The 20,599-nt window shown below is 42.1% G+C and overlaps 1 protein-coding gene across 6 annotated transcripts in view; it reads right to left on the bottom strand.

Moving 5' to 3' along the window:
* tmem117 (transmembrane protein 117) overlaps positions 1-20,599 on the bottom strand; it is a 51,775-nt gene that overhangs the window by 14,219 nt on the left and 16,957 nt on the right. For 5 of the 6 annotated variants that reach the window (XM_008411033.2, XM_008411032.3, XM_008411031.3 and 2 more), the window contains 2 exons: positions 16,541-16,673; positions 937-1,036 (listed from right to left, as the gene is read on the bottom strand). In XM_008411033.2, coding sequence (XP_008409255.1) covers positions 937-1,036; positions 16,541-16,673 — 233 coding nt within the window. The remainder of the gene's footprint in view (positions 1-936; positions 1,037-16,540; positions 16,674-20,599) is intronic. The other variant, XM_081607862.1, reaches the window with a different exon arrangement.

A 20,599-nucleotide genomic window follows, 5' to 3' on the forward strand; every position in this document is an offset into this window, starting at 1 on the left:
CAGATCTTTGAGATCCTCTAGGGAGTCACAGCCTGGACTAAATTACTGCGGGTGCTGTTCGGATGTAGCGGGTACATCCGACAAGAGTTTCTGTTATTGGCAGTAGTTATTACAAGCCCCACCCGCCAAGTCTGACCATTAATAAAAATATGTGAATACAATCTTGGATCCGTTATTACGAAGAGAACAGAAAATTTACTGAAATTCTTTTTGTTTGGGGGGAGTCATAAGCTTAAAGGCCAAAGTTTGATTTACTGAAATTCGGGTTTGTGGTGTTGCCAACTGTAGTCAGCACCTTACCTGTGGCAGGAAATTTCACCAAAGTGAGCTCAGAGAAACTCTGATTCTGGAACTATGTTGCGTTTTAATTTATATTGAAAAGCAAGAGTCTCCAAATCATAAAAAGTCAAAAACGATGCCCGTTGACGTCAAAATCTAAATTGGAAAGATGACGTATCTGAACAAAACCTGGGTTTAGATTCAATTTGACTCCTTCACAGCTGTTTATGTGCACTAGTAACAGTTCATATTTCAATTAAATAGTACTCAAATGGAGCCACCCACAATCTCATTTGTGCTCCATAATCACAAATACAAGGTTTTCACATTGTTACATACTTCTTCATGGTACTGTCATTGACAAATGACAAAAAAAAATTTTTTTTTAAAATGACTTTTAAAGATGCAATGACTCCGTAAAAGGCCCGAGAAAATGACGGGGGATTAATAATGCTGAGCTGGTGCACCAAAATAAGAAAGCGTGCCAGTGAAACCAGGCGAAAAAGTTAATCTGGAGCCAGGGTGAAAATGTTGATCAGGACTCTCCAGATCACAAAAACCGTTCAGGTTATCCCCACTCACCAATTCAATCCTATAAGTAATTGGAACGATTGTTAATGTTTTGAGTCCCATAAACCTTAATAACTCCATTCTTACCATCCAGGCCGTCACAAAATCTCCCATCCACGTCCCGACTGCAGCAATCTTCATAAAGCTCTCGTTCCTGATGCCCATATATTTCGTCACCATGTGAGGCCTGTGAGCACAGAAGACGACGAGACTCAGACAGGACATTAATGAATGCTGTGTATTTTTTGGAGCGTAGAAGAAGAGAAGACGATGAAGAAGAAGGTAAGAGCACTGTCACGGAAAATGAGAACAAGAAAAATTGTTCTCTGCCTCTAAGTATCATGATGCCAGTCGTGATGGTCAATCAATATAAACCTAATCCCGAAGAAAACATTGAGTGCTGGCTCTGCCTCGCAGAAAGCCCCCAGGATTGTAAGCAATTTCCCTCAATGCGGAGGAATTTATGCTATATTTCTACTCTCGTTTGCTTCTGCGGCCTTTGGCAAATTATTCATTTGTTTGCCGTATTTGTCTCGTGTCTGGTTTATTTTAGATCAACGCCAAGTTAACGTCCGCCGCCGCATGTGCAAACAAACCCACGGTGGGGCCCATTAGAGAGAACAACCCCCCGTGGCGTGGCGTCCGATTGGGAAACGACACGCTTTCTCCGGAGTTCCTGGCTACTCCTTCAGGTCTGTGCGGAGTGAGACGATGAGCCGCTTTTTGTTCAGTCTCGCAAAACCCACCCACCCAACGCACACATCCCACGCTACATCACTCCATTTTCTCCAGGTAATAGCTCAGGAGGGAGGGAAAGTGGGTCAGTCGCCTTTTCTATATGGAACTTGCCAGGGAGAGGAGAAGAGGAGGAGGGTTGCGCGGAGGGGCTTTGGTGGGGGGGTGGGGGGGACGAGCCCTGTTTGATTTTCTGGCAGCTAGTGTCTTAGAAGCTGAAGGAGAACAGGTGGGCGCCAGCCTAATCAACCCCACCAAACCCCACCCCGCTCCTCCCGCCGCCCCAGCAGGTCACCCTCGTGAATATAATAGATGACGATGGATGGAAGCTCGGGCCGTGCTTTCAAGAGGTCATATTTGAAGTCAATGGTTCCATTCATCTTTGTTTTTCGAGGTCATTTTGTGGCCGCGAGCGAACACTGAAATGATTCCTCATTGCACTCGAAGCTTTGGGAAAATCTTGGCTACGATCAGAGCTTATTTCCAGAACTTACGCTTCCACACGATGGTTCTTTCCTGGTTTGTTGTTTTCTTACTCGGCTGCTTGAACACAGTGGAGACTATATACATATATATATATATATATATATATATATATATATATATATATATATTCACTGATGGAGCAGAATGAATTAAGTTTTTATTATTATTAATTGCCAGTAGTGCATTATGCAAGTGGCACTGACAGAATAGTTATTATAACCAATTCTGGCAAGCTGATGATGCACGGCTGTTCTCACCTGAAATGTGGAGAAAATCTCCTTAGTAAGTATAAACCTTGTTTTATCTCACACGGCATACACTGACAAACCTGTTGACGTTTGTCACATTATGACAAATGTATCATATTAATGTGATTTATTGTTTTTTGGGGGGATTTTATTTATTTTAAACAAGTTTTTAAAAACAAGAAAACAAGCAATCAGTAGAAGAGAGAAAACATGAGTATGAATTTCCAAAATAATTAGCTTACCACTACTGAGTAGGAAGAGTAGGAAAAAGTGAACACTTTTTTTTTTTTTAAGTGATGGACCAAAACAAAGAAGTGTGGGGTTGTGAGGTACAATTTAGCTGAACAAGCTTACCACAGCATGACGCCGTCACTACTGTGTTTTACATTATGTTTGCTTTCCGCTACATAAAAGGTTTTAAATGTAGGTCAAAATGTTGGTCTCATGATTGAACTGCAAATTAGCCTGTAATGATTTTCTTTGCTCCTTGTCTCTCAAACCCGACCTGTGGAATTCATTGAAAGGCAAGGAGAAAAAAAAGTCGGATAGAATTTGAATTTTCTCTCAACTTCAAATGTCACATAAAAGTAACAAAAAAACAAAAAAAAAAGATTGAAATTCAAGTTTTGTTTTGTTTCCTTTCTCCTCGTGGAACATTTTTTCTGGAAGAGGAGTATTAAAAAATAGTGATGTGCAAAATTTAATCAACCAACAAAGTGGAAAAAGGAAAAAAAAAATTAAGTCTTGTTTTTCAGTTGGGCGACTTGTGAAGGAAATTGACTGCACTAGAAAATGTTCATTCATAACAAGGCACTAAATCCATTAGGTATTTAGTTGAGGCTCATGCATTTTCAAATCGTGACACCGTGTCATGATCTGAACTGTTTTGAGTATATCATCATCCAATACTCAAAACATCCCTTCAATTCACCTCAAACATGGGGGTGGGGGGCTGGGAGGGAAGAAATCTTTTCCGAAAACATAAATCAAGTGTCATTTCCGCAGCATACGTCTAAGCGTATTTGACAGGATCTTATCGACCAAACTGTGCAGCCCTGCAGGTGACGCATAGCCTCGGTTAAGCCAGCAAATAAAAACGGCCTTGATTGGAATGGCGATTTATATCTGCATTAAGTCGGTTAGACACACAGTGGGTTGGCTCTGCTCCAGTTTCCAAGGAGATCCCGTTGGGAGTCATTTACCCGCAGCAAAATTCTAATCGATACTTCTGAAAATGCTGTCTGGCGCCACACGCAAGGGCCTTTAAATCTTAAAAAAAACTACCCTGCTGCCCTTCTCGCATATTTAATTGACCAAATGTTACTCCAACAGTCAGAGAGGGTTTTAATATCGTTCCCCCCCCCCTCTGCTTTTCAGAGCACCTCTGATGAGTTTGGGGGGTGCGGGGGTTTCTTCGTACCGCATGATCAGAGACAGAGCACTTCTGAGTTATTCATGCCGACTGAAAATTTAATGGCCTTTAGAGCTGGATGACCTAATGAGAGATTTCGGTGTCATGAAACATCAGTCCAGTAGCACCATGAATAATCAACTCTAAATGGTTCCCGTGGCCTAATCTCGGAGTCGGTTGCCATGCGGGGGCCCGCGCGGCCGAGTCGGGCGGCTCCGACCCCTCGGAGGAATTTTATCAGGTCTCCCACACTTGTTCGGACATTATGTTCAAGGACGCTCGATGCCTTTGTGTCTCGTCCCGTTCTGTCATAAAAGTGAGGACTGACAGGATGCGAGAGGACACGGAGTCATGGAGTTTAGAAAGTGACCCCCGTCGGATTAGAACTGAAGCGTTTTGATTTTGTTAGAATATCAAAAAAAAAAAAAAAAAAAAAAAAAGAGGTTCACTGCATTTCAGATTAGCTTAGTTGGAAAAGACACAGCTTTAGACTGTGATGTGATTAATTCATCTCAGAAAGTTTAAAAAAAAGATGTACTTCTTGATTTGCTTTGTTTTCATATATTCATAAAATATAAACAATTGAACACAAAATAATTTGAGAAATAACGGTCTTACCCCTTACACGATTTTTTTTCAAATTAAATGAAATTGATTTAACATTACATTATTAAAATCTGCAAAATCCTTTTTCCTCTCCTTTTGTTCAGTTTAATCTACTCAATTTTGTTGAAGATAAAGGATTTAAAGTTTAATGCTAAGAGAGCTTTCAACGCTCTGAGTCATAAAATTGCCTTATTATATAAATATATATTTATAGATTTATTTATTTTTTTTCCCCCCCACCATCTCTTTGGGCATATGTGGCATCCCAGCCTTTATAAACCTGTTTTCTCTGTCAGAGACTGGCAGTGATTTAGTGACTGTAGCGACTGAGTGACCTCCTCTGCCCTGTAAAAAGCTGAACTCATTCAGAACATTAAATTGCGACCTTGGCTGGCTCCACATTGAAATGCACTGCCCGTCTCTTTCCTGTGCACCACGGTACCCAACACTGCAAGAATTTTACAACAGTGGTTACCAGGAAACATAAAGCCGCCAATAAAGACCCTTTTTAATATCGCTTTGCCATCTCTAAAGATGGCTTAAAGGCCGATAGCTCCATTTCCCACCCCAGAATCGACCAAATAAGTTATTAGAACTACTGCTGATTAAGTACATCACTCCTAAATTTCCTCCAGGCGGTTTTATATACAACATTATATCAAGCGCTTCCTTTTCCGCTGCTCGTCGTAAGTTTAAAAACCTCTATGCAGCATTCACGACATACTTTTTTTTTTTTTTTTTTGCCATATAGAGAATTTCACAAAGGATGCAAAGCCTTCAGATGAATTAATTCCACCAAGAGGTTTGCTTCCAAGTTGCTGAATCGCTTTTTTCCTGACGCCAATAGCATTTGGATGTTTTGAGGTTGGAAGGCATCTTTAGCATCACTTCAATCCTTTTTTTTTCCTTTGAATTGCTTTGTCGAAACTTCGGACAGAATTTGGAGAAGGTTTGCGGATATCTACAAAATACATTAATTACATGCTTTGTGTCCGTTTGTTGTTTACTTAGGTAGAGCTTAAAAACTACAACACAAAAGTGAAATAAAATCTCAAGATGGAATCTGAAACCGAAGCGTCGTTCTCAGCGCATTAGTGTCGATCCACCCGCGATCGTGATGCAGCGCAGGATTATGGGGAGTTTGACTGAAGCAGAGGAGCATGTGGTCGTTTTATTTCTACAAGGTATTGGAAGGGTAGTGAAATACATACATAAACGTAAATATCAGTGAACATTACGGTTTCATAACAGCGATATTAATTTTGGATATCAGCCCAAATTTTCGCATCTGTGAATCCCTACATCAGACCAGTGAATTTTTAATTTTTTTTAACCAAAATCTGTTCTTGTCCAACTCTAGCGAGCCGGTGTGAGCTGCAGCCTCAGCCCTAGCTGACCCCGGTGTGGTATTATGGTGCTGTAGCACATCTACTTCAAGGTTTGACACGTTGTGCACTCGGAGAAGGCATCCTGCAGATTCCCCGGCTATTTGTGTCATGCTTTTATTTTGAACCGCGGGCTGAAACCGGTATGAGGTGGAGAGGCAAAGGAAACGTTTCATGAACAAGTTGTTACCTTTTCTTGCATAATGTATGCATTGGTGTGAAAGGTACAGTTTGGGAGACATGCTGAAAGTATTTCTAAAGTCTGTGGTGCGGCGTACCCATCTCAGTCCGAGTCGGACAGGTTCTGGGGGCTACGGTTTTTCCACTTACCCCGAAGGTCGCTCTGTGTTCTGGTGCAATGAGTTCTGTTCTCCAGGTTTGCAATGTTTCTCTTAGTTCATCTCTTAGTTATTCAGCGGGTGTCTCGCTTCTCGCCTTCTTACTGTAGCCCTCGTCAGAAACTGCATGTCCTCAGGTACCCTTGTTTTTCCACTTTCCCATTTCACCACCTGCTCCCCGTTTTTCCCAGCCAGTCCGCCAGCTTGCACTCAAAATCAATCCTCTCCTTGATTATTTCGTGGTTATTTCTCAAGTCCATTTGTTTACCTGATTATATCGAACCCGGCAGCATGCGCACGTCATCAAAAGTCTCTTTATTATCTTCATTTACATGTGAAATGCATCGATTCCCAACGTCCAGAGTTTAGCTTGGATTTTTAGTTTTGGATTCAAGTTGACACCGGCTTCCGCAAATTACGATTTGAAAACTACAATAACCAGAGTTCAAAGGTTTCAAGGGTTTTCGGCCTCCGTGACGCAAGTGCTCAATATTTATCGATCCACAGAAAGTACAGTGTCGTCTTAAAAAGCTTTTTACACCTTTTGTGCTTCCTTTGAGTTCGTCTTTTAAGCACTTCATCGACACTGAAAAGCTCCGTTTGAGTGTTCATGCTTGTTAGCACTTAGGTATTTACTGACTGAAAAAAAAGATGGAATGCCTCAGATTGGCCAGTCAGGCTGAAAATTGGCCAAATCTACTTTTGTAGGTGTTTTTTTTCCTGTACATTTCTGCTCCTGTGTTGTCTTCTAGCTCCCAGCATTCTGGACCTGCAATGCATTTTCAACTTTCTTGCTCTTGACAGCAGCTTCTAATCTCTCTGCCCAACTACAGTTTGCTTGTACAGATGCTCATATCTATGGCAAAATCCCACAAAGGCAATTAATTCTTGCTTTAAAAAAAAAAAAAAAAAAAACTTTGTATAGAGCTTTTAACATGACGTCACTTGTGCCGTGGACAACACCATGTGAAAACAGACACCACCAGAGGAGAAAACAGCAAAAGGGGAAGGTGGAGGCTGCTAGAGGATGCTGAATTTATAAAGTTAGATTAGAGGAAACGGGATGGTTTAAAATCTAAGTAGAACAAGTAAAAAGACAAACAAAAAAAGCTGAATGAATGATAATGAGCTTAATGATAATACTGACAGTCGAATGTTATCTGTATTAATGTTGCTATGGTATCTAAAAGTTGTTGCCAAACCTAGGATTTTGGTGACAGAACACTTTAAATACACGTTCAGAGTTTGTGAAGAACCCTAAGCAGTTTTTGGTGTGGTAAAAACTCAAAAAAAGGGTTCAGAAATACTAACAATATTTTATGAAGGTGTGTGATTATTTCCTGTGACTTTAGCAGGTGCGTGGTCAGATGAGGAGGAGAAACCGTAACGCACGCTAAAAGGAACAGAAACCAAAGTGATCGCTGCTAATGTACCCTGGCCTACAGGTGAACAGTTGAGATCATCGTGATTTTATTGTAAGTTAAACACTTAAGTAACCCTAAATAAGTTACATATATCATATCTATACACTGAAAATCTACAGAGTATCTGTATTTTTTCAGATTTATGCTCTAAAGTTTGTATGGCTGCGCTAGATATCAGGCGTGAATATACAGAGCAATAAAAGTCCATTCAGTCGGCCGAACACAATATTGCCAAACACCTTAAACATTTTAACTTACCTAATATTTCACTCCAAGCTCTCCTTTGTGGTTGCAATTTTCTATGCAATATTATGATGGCAATTCCAATTCAGCACTGCTTATTGTCCAGCTCTGTTATTCACTCAAACCTGTAATTTCTCTGGTGTGATGCTGTGAGTTTCAGAAATACTGTAGCAACTTTATTATTAGACTTCACAAAGAAAGCATCCCTGCTAAGGCAACCTTAAGAACCACCTTACAAAGTCCTTTCAAACATCGATTCTGAAACATTATTTAAAATGTTAGTTCTGCAAATGAACTGTATTTCTCCAGTTCCTTTCAGACTTTCCAGGCTTTTGTTACAACAACCAATCTTAGCTTTTCCTCCAGTGGTAATAAAACCAACTATCCGGTTGTTGGAGTGACTGCTTCATCTCCTAAGATATCATTTCCTCCAAAAAAAAAAAAAAACTTTAAATATGGTTTGCAAGCAATACATCTTGCATAGGAACATAGGAATTTTGTGAACAAAAACATAGATTTCCTACAAAAAACAGCGGAGATCAAGTGTGCACCGATAAATCGGTTGGCCGATAAATCAGCTACATCAGATAAATCTGCCGTAGCGAAGCTACAGTTCACTTCTGATCTGCTCAGAAGTGAGAAGTGGCTGACTGGCCGGTTACGACTGAACATGCGTTGTTAGCAATGCGTTGTCATCCCACTGTTGAATCTGTATCAGTCAAAATCTTAAATCAGCAGGTCAGCCTTTAGAAAAATCAGTGATTAGACAGAAAACTGCAATCGGTAAAATTGTAATTTAACCAGCATATGACTAAACTGGTCTACTGGTCACTTTATTTTAAATAGGAAAAAAAATACATAGATTGTTTTTTTATATTAAGGGGCTTTTCACTGTAGCACATTCACCCATGGGGCCTTAAAAGCAATATGAGTGTGCAGGTGATCGCACCGTTAGAAAATAAACAACTCTCCCTGCAAGTTTTGCTCTAATATCACTGCGCTCAACTGCAGTGTACGGGAATGTGATGTACTTGATCTGCATATGGATGGATGCATCCCATCCAGCTGGCATGGCTCTGCTCAGGCTTGACTGGCAGAGTCCCAACCAGTTTACCAGCTCCCTCCTAAACATCTCTGTTGCCAGGAAGTCCAGCATGGTCAGCAGCTGTATGGCTTTTTGAAGTGTCAAGAACCAAGACCGGCTGGAGATCTAAGTATATATTACTTACAAAAGATGCCAGTGGCTGATTATCCAGTCACATAAATAGATTGAAGATCATTTGCAATATTCTCCAACATATAAAACCGTTGTTCAGAGGTATTCTCTGCACCACTTGTCGCATGGTTTAAAGGGGCAGTATTGTGCATTTTCTAGGCACATAGTGCCATTTCATAGCACTATCAAGTAAGGATGTTACCTTCAGTTGTTATAAAAGTGCTGTGTCTATCAAATACGACTTAAAAGAAATTAGATTTTTGCAATTTAATGCCTTGAAATTGGGATGACGTCTCCTTAGAAACGTACTCTGTCTGAAACTCCGCCTTCAGGAAATCATCAGAACAGCGCTCCTCTATTAACCCTTTAACTTTTTTTTTTTTTTTCAACCAGCGTTTCACTGAGATGTAGCTTGTATAACGAACTAACGAGGTGTTTGCCAATTGCTGCTGGCTAGTCTGAAGGAGCAGAGTGGGCGTGTCATGGGAGAGGGCTGCTCTGTGAGGAGTTTTGCCGTGGGAGACTAAGCAATAAATGAAACATGCACGAAAGAACCAAAGCAACACTGCAGGTAAACTTTTGATGAGGTAAAGCTCGAAACGTCAATTTTACGCTTGCCACTTTAAAATACATTAATTTCAAAAACATGAATGTAATACTTGCATTTTTTTTCCCTCTGCTGCCAAGGTTGTACAGTTAATTGCGTAAAGGCAACTTTCTTTTATAAATCAAGCTATGGAGTAAGCTGTAGTCACTGATGTTGATCATTTCCATCCCAGGACAAACCAGGAAAACCAAGAGAAAAAGCCCATACGTCCCTGCTTCACATTTCACTCAAGTCTCCTCCATTGAAGAGCAAATGACTTCTTTAAGTGGAAGACTTTCGACTAATCCCTCATCAAACGCGGAGGCCACAGTAATGAGTCATTTTCCCACACTGAACGTAACGTGGATGTGTAGGAGTGTGGAAGAAAAAAAAGAAAAGAAAGCAGGACGTGAGCGTAGAGAGAACGCGTGGGCGCGAGCTGTGCTAAAGACGTACTGTGGGTTTGCAACCCGCAATTTCAATTTTCGTATTGGTACGAGACGGAAATAAAAAATAAAAAAAAAACTCAATTGAGGGCGCAACTGGTGATTTATTTTTATTGTCGGGCTATGATTGTCTTGTTTATTTAATTTTTTTAATTAATAGAACCGCCCTGCAAAAGGTCAGGACAGACCATCAATATCGCAGCCCATGCGAACGATTACGAAGCGAGCGAGCGAGCGAGCGAGGGGGCATTTGTGATGCTTGTAGCGCCGATGATTTATATCTAACACGAACAAGACGCAGAGCGCGAGTGTGGATTTTAGAACTGGAGAAAACAGACAGTTTTCATCCTGGGAGAAGATGTGGAAGCGGTAGAGGACTGCAGCTCGCAGCCATCTGTCCAGCAGCAGCATTCGAGACAGCAATTTATTAAAAAGAAGGAAAAAAAAAGAAAAAAAGAACGACAAGCCAGCCAGCTCTGTGATGTGATTGTTGCTCAGTAGGCCCTTGAGCTTGTTGCATAAACACAAACATAAAAAAAAACATACTGAACAGACACCATTCACCTACAGAATTAATGTTTTCTTTTTTTTGAACATATGGTGAAACTAACATAAAATTTAAAAAAAAACAACAACATACAAAGCCACTGTGGACCTTAGAGCTTAAAGTGGTTCAGCATTTGTAAGATGGTGAAAGAAAGTACACAAAAACGGATCCAAGCAAAGATTCTAACCAATATGACAGCTTGTTTACGACGAGATAAAAGCAGCACAGCAAAAATAACACAAATCTGCCACGATTCTTAGCTAAAGGCGTGTTATTCACCCATTTCACACACACACACACACAAAAATAAAAATAAAAATAAAGGGCAGCTCACAGAACTCACTGTTCGAAGCACGTCCCTTGTGTAGGGAGCAGTGCAACAGGAGGCATGTGAATACCGCAACATGCTATTTATTTAGCCCTTTGTCCACAGCATTAGCCCAGCTTAGCGCCAGACAAGCAAACAGACAGACGAGGAGGGACCAGCACACATGCAGCACAAAGGATCATCCAAACAAAGACAAATACACTTATACAGTGGGGTCTAATCCCGCTCAGGCGAGCACTGCAGTCAAAATGCCACATCCAACACTCTCTGCTCCTCATTAAACGCTTCCACTCTCTGCAGCCCACAATCCATCGTTTAGCTTACAGCTCTTCCCTCCTGCGCCGACAGATCTGCGTTGCGGAAATTAATCGCAAGAATAAGAATCAAACAGCTTTAGGTATAATTTGGGATGTCTGAAGTAAGGTTCTGTTAAAAGGTTATAACCACTAAACAGAAGCCTTGTTTCGTATAAATACAGATTAGTTGGACTGAGTATTGCCAACTTCTGAGAAGAGAAAGCAGCTTTTAGGCTGTCCTTCCTGGGGTTTAAATTTTTTTTTTTTTTTTTGGTTTCACAACCTTGTGGTCCACTTAGAAGTCCAGAAGCACAACAACAATAGCCAGTGGAAAAGTGACCGACTGCTTGGACTGCAGCTAGGAGGGACTGCTGTGAGAAAAATGGTCTACCTTTGAGTGCTTTGGGATGGGGGAGGAGCCAAATGCCACACCTGCTTGTTGAGAAACGTAGTAAGAAAAACAAAAAAAACGCCTATATGCTCACAGGTCAGTTTTCAATTTAATTTCCCTTTGATATTAATAAGGTATTTTTGAATTTGAATTCAATGAAACAGAAAAAGTTACATAATTTGTTGTTAGGTGCTTTTTGAAAAAATAGTAAAAGTTGCTAACACTAGTAGGACTTGAAGGCTAAAGCTAATTGCTAACCTGAGAGGGGCCAAGACCAAAGTGCATTTCTACTGTTGTAAACAACTCTCTCAAAAACATTGTGGCGGTTTATCTGATGGACCCTTTAAGGACCTTTCAAATGTCGTCACATTTGTACTGGGTGGCTGTTTGCAGAGAAGTTAATTATTATTTAAAGCAGAAAATAAAGGTAAAAGGCAGCTAACACCAATTGTCTTTCTGCATAAAGCATTTAACTCCTCTGGTTTATGGTCATCGTCCATTTGTAACACCCATCAACCCCCAAGCTTTAACTTTCTACATCTTCCTTCAATATGTTCACAAAATGTTCTTTTCTCATGAAACCACCTACTTTATGATGTGCACCATTTCCTCCTGCAGCAGTATAACCCCACGACATCATGCAGCCACCCCCGTACTTCACAGTTGGGATGGTGTCCCCAGGCTTACAATCATTCCGGTTTGTCCTCCAAATGACACGGTGGTGTTAGTCCCTGCGTGCTTTTGCAAACTGCAGTCTGACTTTTTAAAGTTTCTTTTGGTGTAACGGCTTCATTTTATTGTATTTAAATAAACTTTTACAAATAATTTCAAGTCTGTTTCTGCCGTTTCTTTGAACAGAGTTCATGACTGGTGAATTGTTTATTGGGATTCCTAGTTTGTTTCAAGATATTGATAAAATCTTGTCCTGTTCCTGATCACGCGATGTCATGTTCCGTCTCGTCACATGAGCTGGATATATGCTTTCAACCTACGACAGAGTCATCTCTGCAGACAAGAAATTAATTGTTCGTAACATTTCAACAGAACATCACTTCAATCGTCTGTGCCCTGCTCCCAAGTCTTCATTAGATCCACTCAAACTTCCCAGCTCCCCTCTCTCCTTCTACGTTCACACACTTTATGTCCTCCTTTCCTCCAAATTAGCCTTGATTAATGTATGCACCACACACAGGGCCACCTTAATTAAATAACACCACCTAATTAGGGGCTGATTTTGGCTGGCAATGGTGCTGTAAGGCGGCGGAATGGGATCGAGCGGTGTGACGGAACATTCATGAAGCCCCGTCGAACTCCCTGGGCGGTCACACTCCTGCGGTTTCACACAAACAGCGCCCTACTAATCTGACAGTTGCATTAAAATGCAAATAGTCCAGATGTGAGGATTTGGTAACAAGTGCGGATTACAGTTCCCAGGCCCCGTCACCGAGATCGGACGTCTTTTCCGCCCCCGCAATCCGCTACGACATAAGCCAAGGAGCAGGTAGTTGGTGTTGACCTAGAAGTGGCTGTGCAAATATTGGCCCTACGTGTGTGTATAATTACACAGGCTGAAAATCTCTTTGTGTTGAGCGATAACAGCGCCTGATGAATCCTTTTTACATCGCTAAGCAGGAATAAATACTTGTCATCCAAAAAGATACACAATCTCTTATCGGTGATTGTTTGCTGCCCCGGTGCCGGCGCGGTTTATCTCCGTTTCCTTGTGCATGTATTTCTGGGTTTAATTAAATCAAGCTCAAGTCCAAATGAAAGGTCAGAGAAAATGAAAGCATATTAATGAGCGCAGGGTGGCCGCTGGGTAGAAGGCATCAGGCCTGGGAGACAGAGGGGTTACAGACACAAACCCAATCCAAACTATTCTACCTTGCCACCCACACACAAACATACTCCTGCAACTTGGAGAAAGTGCAAAACAGGAACAGTATGTGTGTGTTGGGGGGAATGTGTGTGTAGCCACCGGGACATCATCCTCCTTGCAGTGCGGCATCACAGATTGATGTCAGAACTTGAATCTCACGCCAAAATACCAACCATTGGTGGCTAAGATAAGTAAATACTCCACAATAGATAGATCAATGAGCTCAAGCAGCACTAATTCCCAAAGAGGCACTGCTGCAGCAACAAAGGGGGATATTATACTTTTTCTTTGGGCTGTGACAAAAACTACAATGGTTTCGCCTTGGGGTGCGGCAGAAGCCGGCTGGACAAGAGAGGAGAGGGATGCAAATAGGGTTTGGACGCAGATCAAAAGACTTAAGTTTCACCGCATCATCAGAGCTGGAGCCCTTGTTCTCCCTCCCTCCCTCCATCACCTTTTAGCTCACTCTGCTGCATTAATGCTGCTGCAGCTTAGAGCCAGTTTTTTCCACAGGCAGCGTCCTGGCAGAGGGTGGACGCTGCTCTTACGTGTCGGTCTTGAACAGAGATGTGAGCGCTAATGGCTTTTGGCAGGGTCCGAGTCCTCGACGGACAATCTGTTGGAGCAGAGCGAGGACGGGCGGAGGGGGGTAGAGAGGGGAGGGAAACAGGAGGTGGAGGGAGGTGTGGGTGAGAGCACATTGCAGAGATGAGCCCGCTTGCTCCTGGTGGTGGAGCAAGCGTCCTCTTGCTTTACAACAGCGCCATCTGTCTTTGCAAAGAGAGCTACACGGGTGCTGCTTCTGCTCTTAGTGCCTTGTCACTTTACGTTCAATAGTTGGCTCTTGCTGTGTGGTGCCGTCTGTGACAGACAATGCAATTGGATTATGCAAAACATGCATATCAGAATATTATAAATGAGTTTGTTTGCCTTTGAAAGTGTTCAAGAACAGTACCATGCAGAAGTATTCGCATCTTGCTACATTACAGCAAAATAAAACAAAACAAAAGACAATATCCATCCATCCATTTTCTTTACGCCCTTGTCCCTTAGTGGGGTCGGGAGGTGCAGGTGCCTATCTCCAGCTAACGTTCCGGGCGAGAGGCGGGGTCACCTGGACAGGTCGCCAGTCTGTCCCAGGGCAACACAGAGACACACAGGACACACAACCATGCACACACACACTCACTCACACCTAGGGGCAATTTGGAGAGGCCAATTAACCTGACAGTCATGTTTTTGGACTGTGGGAGGAAACCGGAGCACCCGGAGAAAACCCACACATGCAAAAGGAGAACATGCAAACTCCATGCAGAAAGACCGGGGCCGGGAATTGAACCCAGAACCTTCTTGCTGCAAGGCAACAGCTCTACCAGCTGCGCCTCTGTGCAGACAATATCCTACAACCACTAAAATCTGACACCTCTCCATGCTTATTTACATTTTATGAAGAAAGAAGTTGCATGTAGTGTCTTCTTCAGAGTTTTTCATGTCGTTTCCTTCAGTGGTTCTTGGCGCAGCACCACCACAGGAGAGGGGGGGTAAACGAGTTGCTGAAAGGGTTTGGTTGGTGAAGTGTCAAAGCGAACCGCATCAGCCGAAAATGTAACAAATATTGGTCCCCAATCAGACAGAGTCTACTGGACTATCGGACGTTAAAGCACCCTTAGCATCAAGTACAGGTGTGTCAAAGTGTCCCAGTCAAAGGCCAATCTTAGTTTTATTTAGAAACTATGGCAAAAGTTTCAAACTGATGGTCAGTGACCTTTTCCATTTAAATGTGCCTGTGCTTGAGCAATTTGACAAAGAAAGATGGGAAGACATGTGAGCCTCTAAGACTTGCAGCTGTAATTGCAGAGGCAGGTGGTTCTGCACAGTAACTGGCTCACATTTTCTGCAATTGCCCAGCAAGATATGTTGAGCTTTGCATTTTTATAGCAACACATTTCAAACTCTGAGAAGGTTCAGGAGCTACGACTATTCCTGCAAGACACTGTAAACCTCCGTGTTTAACGGTTCTCCGGGTATCACTGAATAAAACCCTCTTAAAATAAATGCACCATCAGTCTAAAAGAGGGTCTGTTTCCATTTTTTCTTTTTTCTTTTTCTTGACATTTCACGGCTGAAATAGGAGTCCGTACCGAGATAAAAAGGAATCCTCTTTGTGACAGAAGCACTAAGTGCAACTGCAAATGTAACTTTTCCCTGAGCGAGCAGCATCCATTGTCCCAGCGGACCTGCCCCTCCCTCACTTCCCTTTTTCCTGGCCAACTAGAGAGAAAGAATGAGATGGATGCCTGTGTCACGGAGCTGGCCAGAGTGACAGATGGCCTGATTATACAAACTCATCCCTCTGGTCATAGAAAATATATATATATTCATATATATTTGTAACAAAAACATGCCTGTAAGGTAACATCCGTTATCTGTCTGTATCTTAAAAATATCCGCGGCTTCTTGTTAGTATGGGGAAAGAAATAAAAAAATGACAGAGGTACAGATAGATCCCATTACAGTCCTGGCCTCTGTTGTTTTTTTGACAGCTTGTACCTGGAGAGACACCTGCCACAATGTTTGGTCCTGGGCTTTTTATGCAACCCAAAGGAGCGAGGCGGTAAATCATCTCGCTCTGACCTTCAGTCTGGCTGGCTGACTTCAAGGGCATGTTTTCTTTCCTCTGGATGGACACGTTGCAAATGCATAAACGGATTCCTGTCATGAACCTGATGTGCGGGTGTCAAGCTTCGCTGTGCACATGGCAGTTTCCCAGCAGGTAAAAATCTGGGCCGGCAGGCAACAATTTTTTTTTTTTTTAAATCTTCCGAAATACTGTTATGAGCCAGAGAGGTGTCAAAAGAATTAAGCATGATCATTTGAAAATAAATACAGGCTCTAGACGTGATTTTTTTTTTCAGGATTAACCAGCCCCGTTTTGCCTATTCCTGCGAGTGATTTAAAGTCTGGGCTGATTAGTGAGTCCGATATCGAGTCTCTCTTCAGGCGAGACGTTAAAAATCAATCAAACAACCTCAAAGGAAGCACACGTATCGTCCTAACAAATGAGGAAGAGAGAACTGAGGGAAAATGGGGCAAACGAAGAGACAACAAGAGATTAAAAGGTCTTACTCCATGCTTCCCGCCATCAGCAGAAAGAGGTTGTAGATGTGTGAGAAGATGAAGAGGAAGAGGATGGTGCTGAAGAACATGGTCATCCAGGAGCCATGATCCTCGCGGAACATTTTCAGGCGCAGGTATCGACCTAAAGGAAAGCACGACAAGGACAAGGACGCTGCCGTCAGTAAGCAGGTTCAAAGAGCGTGTCAACACGCGACAACGGAGGTCGAGGCAAATGAATTAGTGACGGAAATCAATGATGTCCCCCTCGACTGGGTGACGGAATTTAGATTATATATGGTGGTGATGTGAAAATGCAACAAAAGATGTCTCCTCAGGCTAATTTCAGTATTTCTTTGTACAGATGGGGTTAATGCGTTGGTAGATCGTGATTTAAGACATTATTTCAGATTCGTGGCATTTTTCCCAGAGTTCTGCCCTTGAATTTAAATTGTGGGGAAATATCTTTCTGGCAGAGCGTGAGATATTCAGATCTGCAGCCTTCTGCTATGAATATATAATCAAACGAGCAGAGCTCAACATGACAACTGGGTTCGTGGTGCCGCTGTTCGCCAGTTGCCGCGATCTGATCCTTGTGACAAACAGTAAAAGGGATGTCTTTAAATCAAGGTCTCACATTTTGTTCTCTTCTAAATGGAAAGTATAAATCAGTCAAAGATCTGGTGAATGGCAAATATGGTGCAATTAGACGTGCATAATGTAATCGCACAACAGCTGTCATGTCCTTGATCCGCCACCCACACCGCTCACAGCACACAGGCAGACTGACGCTCTACATTTACCACCAACACCAGTCAGACCTGGGTCAAACGACCCCGCTTCGAAAAACAATGAATGAGAAACGACAAACGTTGAAGGGCATGAAACTCAAAAGGGGACTTTATTTTTTTGCCGCAATTCAAAACATTCACAATAGGACCAGCAGTGTCACTTCAACAGCTCAAAGTCTACATGTTTTAAATAATGGAAAGAAATGTTGTTTGGGCAAGATTTCATCAGGTGCATGAACTCTAGCTATGACGTATTAAGAAGGTCTAAAGCCTTTAAAATTTATTTCCAAGGTTTTCAAGTCATAACCGCTTTTTAAATCGTCCTTTCACTCCATGATCAACGTGTTCTTTACGCCACGTAATCAACTGAAAGGAGGTAAGCAACTAATCAGAAACCTGTGACCACAAATTGCAAGGATTAAGAAATGAGTATGAACCCGTTGGTCTACTTCATACAAAGGACCTAGGCCCTTGGCTATTGAGAAGCGATTGGACTCTGTTGAAGTACTGAACTTTACGTAATTGCTAATATTTGGACGCGACGCATGCAACACGCCAGTTCAACACTATGAAGCTTACCGGAAACTGCATGCGCTTTAAACAACCATTCCACACAGCAAGTAGAGAAGTGGTGAGCTGAAGTAGATAGGTGTTCAGGTTTCGTTCCTTTCCTCCGCTGCCACTGCTAAAACTACAGGCCGAGTACTATTCCAAAACAGTGCAGAAAGTCACTGCAATCGTTTCCAAAATCTCCTTCTGTTCGCCAGCTGACCCGGTTGAAATTCTAATGGAGGAATTGAGCTTATTGGGAGGAAGCCCAGACTGAGCTATGAAGGGAGATGAGAATTGAACAAAACTGTGTAAGACGGTAATGGCCAGGCTGGGATTTTAGTCAAAGAGATGCAAAAGCTCTTGGACTAGGACCTATCCCTCCTTATGAGCAGGAGAAAAAGGATGAATTGCAACATGGGCTGGTCATTTGTCTACGGCATACCCCGAAATTCAACCAATGACCGCTAGAACCAGCTCACAGACAAGTAGGTTTAGACAATGTATGGATGAATGGATAGATTTAGAAATTTTTTTTTCTGTTCTGAAATCCTGCAATGCTAATTGCAGGAATCTAGGCTAATAGATTATTCTCCAGTTGCTTTACCAGGTTGGCCAAACGTACCTTCAACAAGAGGACCAATCAAATAAGTCATACCTAGCTGCCATGGGTTTGTGGGAAAAATACTTAAAAAAAAACATTGCTAGTAGTGAAGCAGCTAGCCTTCCCGGAAGACTCTTCCAGCTGTTTGGAACTAAAAAAATAACTTTAGTACTCAAATTTAAACATAACTCATTTAAACAAATGGCACATTATCATGGATGGATGGTCTTTTCCTCAGTTGCTTTCGAAACAATAAAGCAAGTTGATTTTAGCTAGACTCTCTGATGGGGGGGAAGAAAAATAAAGAACAATTGAGCTTCAAACTTCAAAGCATTTGACAAGCACTTTCGAAAGTTCCGCTTTCATGCAGCGAGGCCTGGTGTTAATTAAAAAACCCTGTACGAGTTAGCTGGGCTATAGTACACGATTCTATTTCTGCCGCTTATTAGCGTATTGCTCACACAGAAACACGGCGCGCCGCATCTCTGCCAGCTGTGATCCGGTGCCAGGAGCGTCCATTTTCCCAGGAAGAATCCTTTGTTTTTCCTCTCCTCCAGCTCAGTCAGCATCCCTTTCAGTGAAGAGCTCCTCGGAGGAGCAATTGCGCTCGTGTGTGTTTGTGCGCGCAAAACACCGCAGCGCGCCAGAGACAGCAATAGCAGAATGCTCCATTTATTTTCCCATTACAGCCTGGCTGCTTTCCTCTCCAATAGTTTTACATGCTGTTAAGCCTCCACTGGCTCAATGTTAATTGTTTATGTCCCCCCCACTCTCCTCCTTCGTGCAGATACCTCAGAACAAGGAAATGTCTGCTGAGGTTAAGTGCTCTAGTAATTAGACTATTTTTGGACGATTGATCTGATGTCAAAATTGAAAGTTTACCTGTACGGCAGACGACTAAATCTGTAATATTTACTTGAACAGCAATGTTTAATTTGAGGATCTTGAGGGTCAGAAATCAAAGAGGCTGAGTTTTAAGCCGTGCGTACGTCTTGCTCTGTGATTCTCCAGGACTCATCACAGTTGCATAATTGAGTTGACTTGCATGGGTGAACTTAATTGCCTCCACAGCCAATGAGCCATGGCTTAGATGTTAGTGCACACACACTGTGTATCGGCACATCTGACTTTTAAAGCAGCTACATTCCACAATCGACCTGGCCAACACACACACACACGCGCACACACACACACACTCCTATATGGGCAAGACGTAAACAGAGGTGATTCAAGACCACTCAGCCAAAGCTTGGTTTGAGTCACTGTGCCTCCCTACAGTAAGGCACCCCGATAAGGAATGATTCATGAGTTCAGTCTCACCGCGAAGCTCAGCCCAGATGGGGACAACAACAGCAGTCACAAGACAAATGGAGTGGACACTGACCCAAACACAACAGAGATAGGAGACACTTCTTATGCGTTTACTCTCACAAAATGCAAACTAAAAATATAAAGTCTTGTTATCAAAGTAGCTTGTCACATATTTGCAAAGACAGGGTTTTAGAAATGACTTTCCAGTCTGTCTGAAACGATGCCGCCCTTAAGTGGTTGCTAAAGTGAGAGGTGCAGCTATGTCTCCCTCTACTGGTGATACACGGACACCACAGAGATCAGTTCAGACGCCTCATCATAAAGCACGTTCTGGGAATAATGGTGACTGATTTTGAATTGAAAAAAAAAAAACGGTAGCCAGCTGGAGGTATAGCTAATAACTTCTCCATGTTTAACAGTTAGACTTAGGGATGGTTTTGATGACAAATATTAGGAAATCTTGAATGTTTCTGCCCCACCCTTCAATGAACTTTGCTTGAATCTTACGGGAAAGGTAAAAACAATCATACATAATTGAGAAGTAGACGTATTTACAGTTAAGTTGTGAATGCAAATCCATTTTATTTATAAAGAACATTTGAAAAACAATTTGTTTTACCAGCGTGCTGCACGACACTGAAACAGATCAATTACAGATCAAATTAAAAACAATAAAAGCAAAACAAAACCAAAAATTTGAAATGACTAAAGCAAAACCCAAAAGGACAACAAAACAGTGGAATATAAGCTGAAGCAGAGAGGTACCGAAGAGCAAAATCCTTAAAAGCACGTTAAAGCCAAGAGACGGATTTTAAA

The sequence above is a fragment of the Poecilia reticulata genome, chromosome 6 (assembly GCF_904066995.2).
Source record: "Poecilia reticulata chromosome 6, P_reticulata-male-v2, whole genome shotgun sequence".
Taxonomy (NCBI): domain Eukaryota; kingdom Metazoa; phylum Chordata; class Actinopteri; order Cyprinodontiformes; family Poeciliidae; genus Poecilia; species Poecilia reticulata.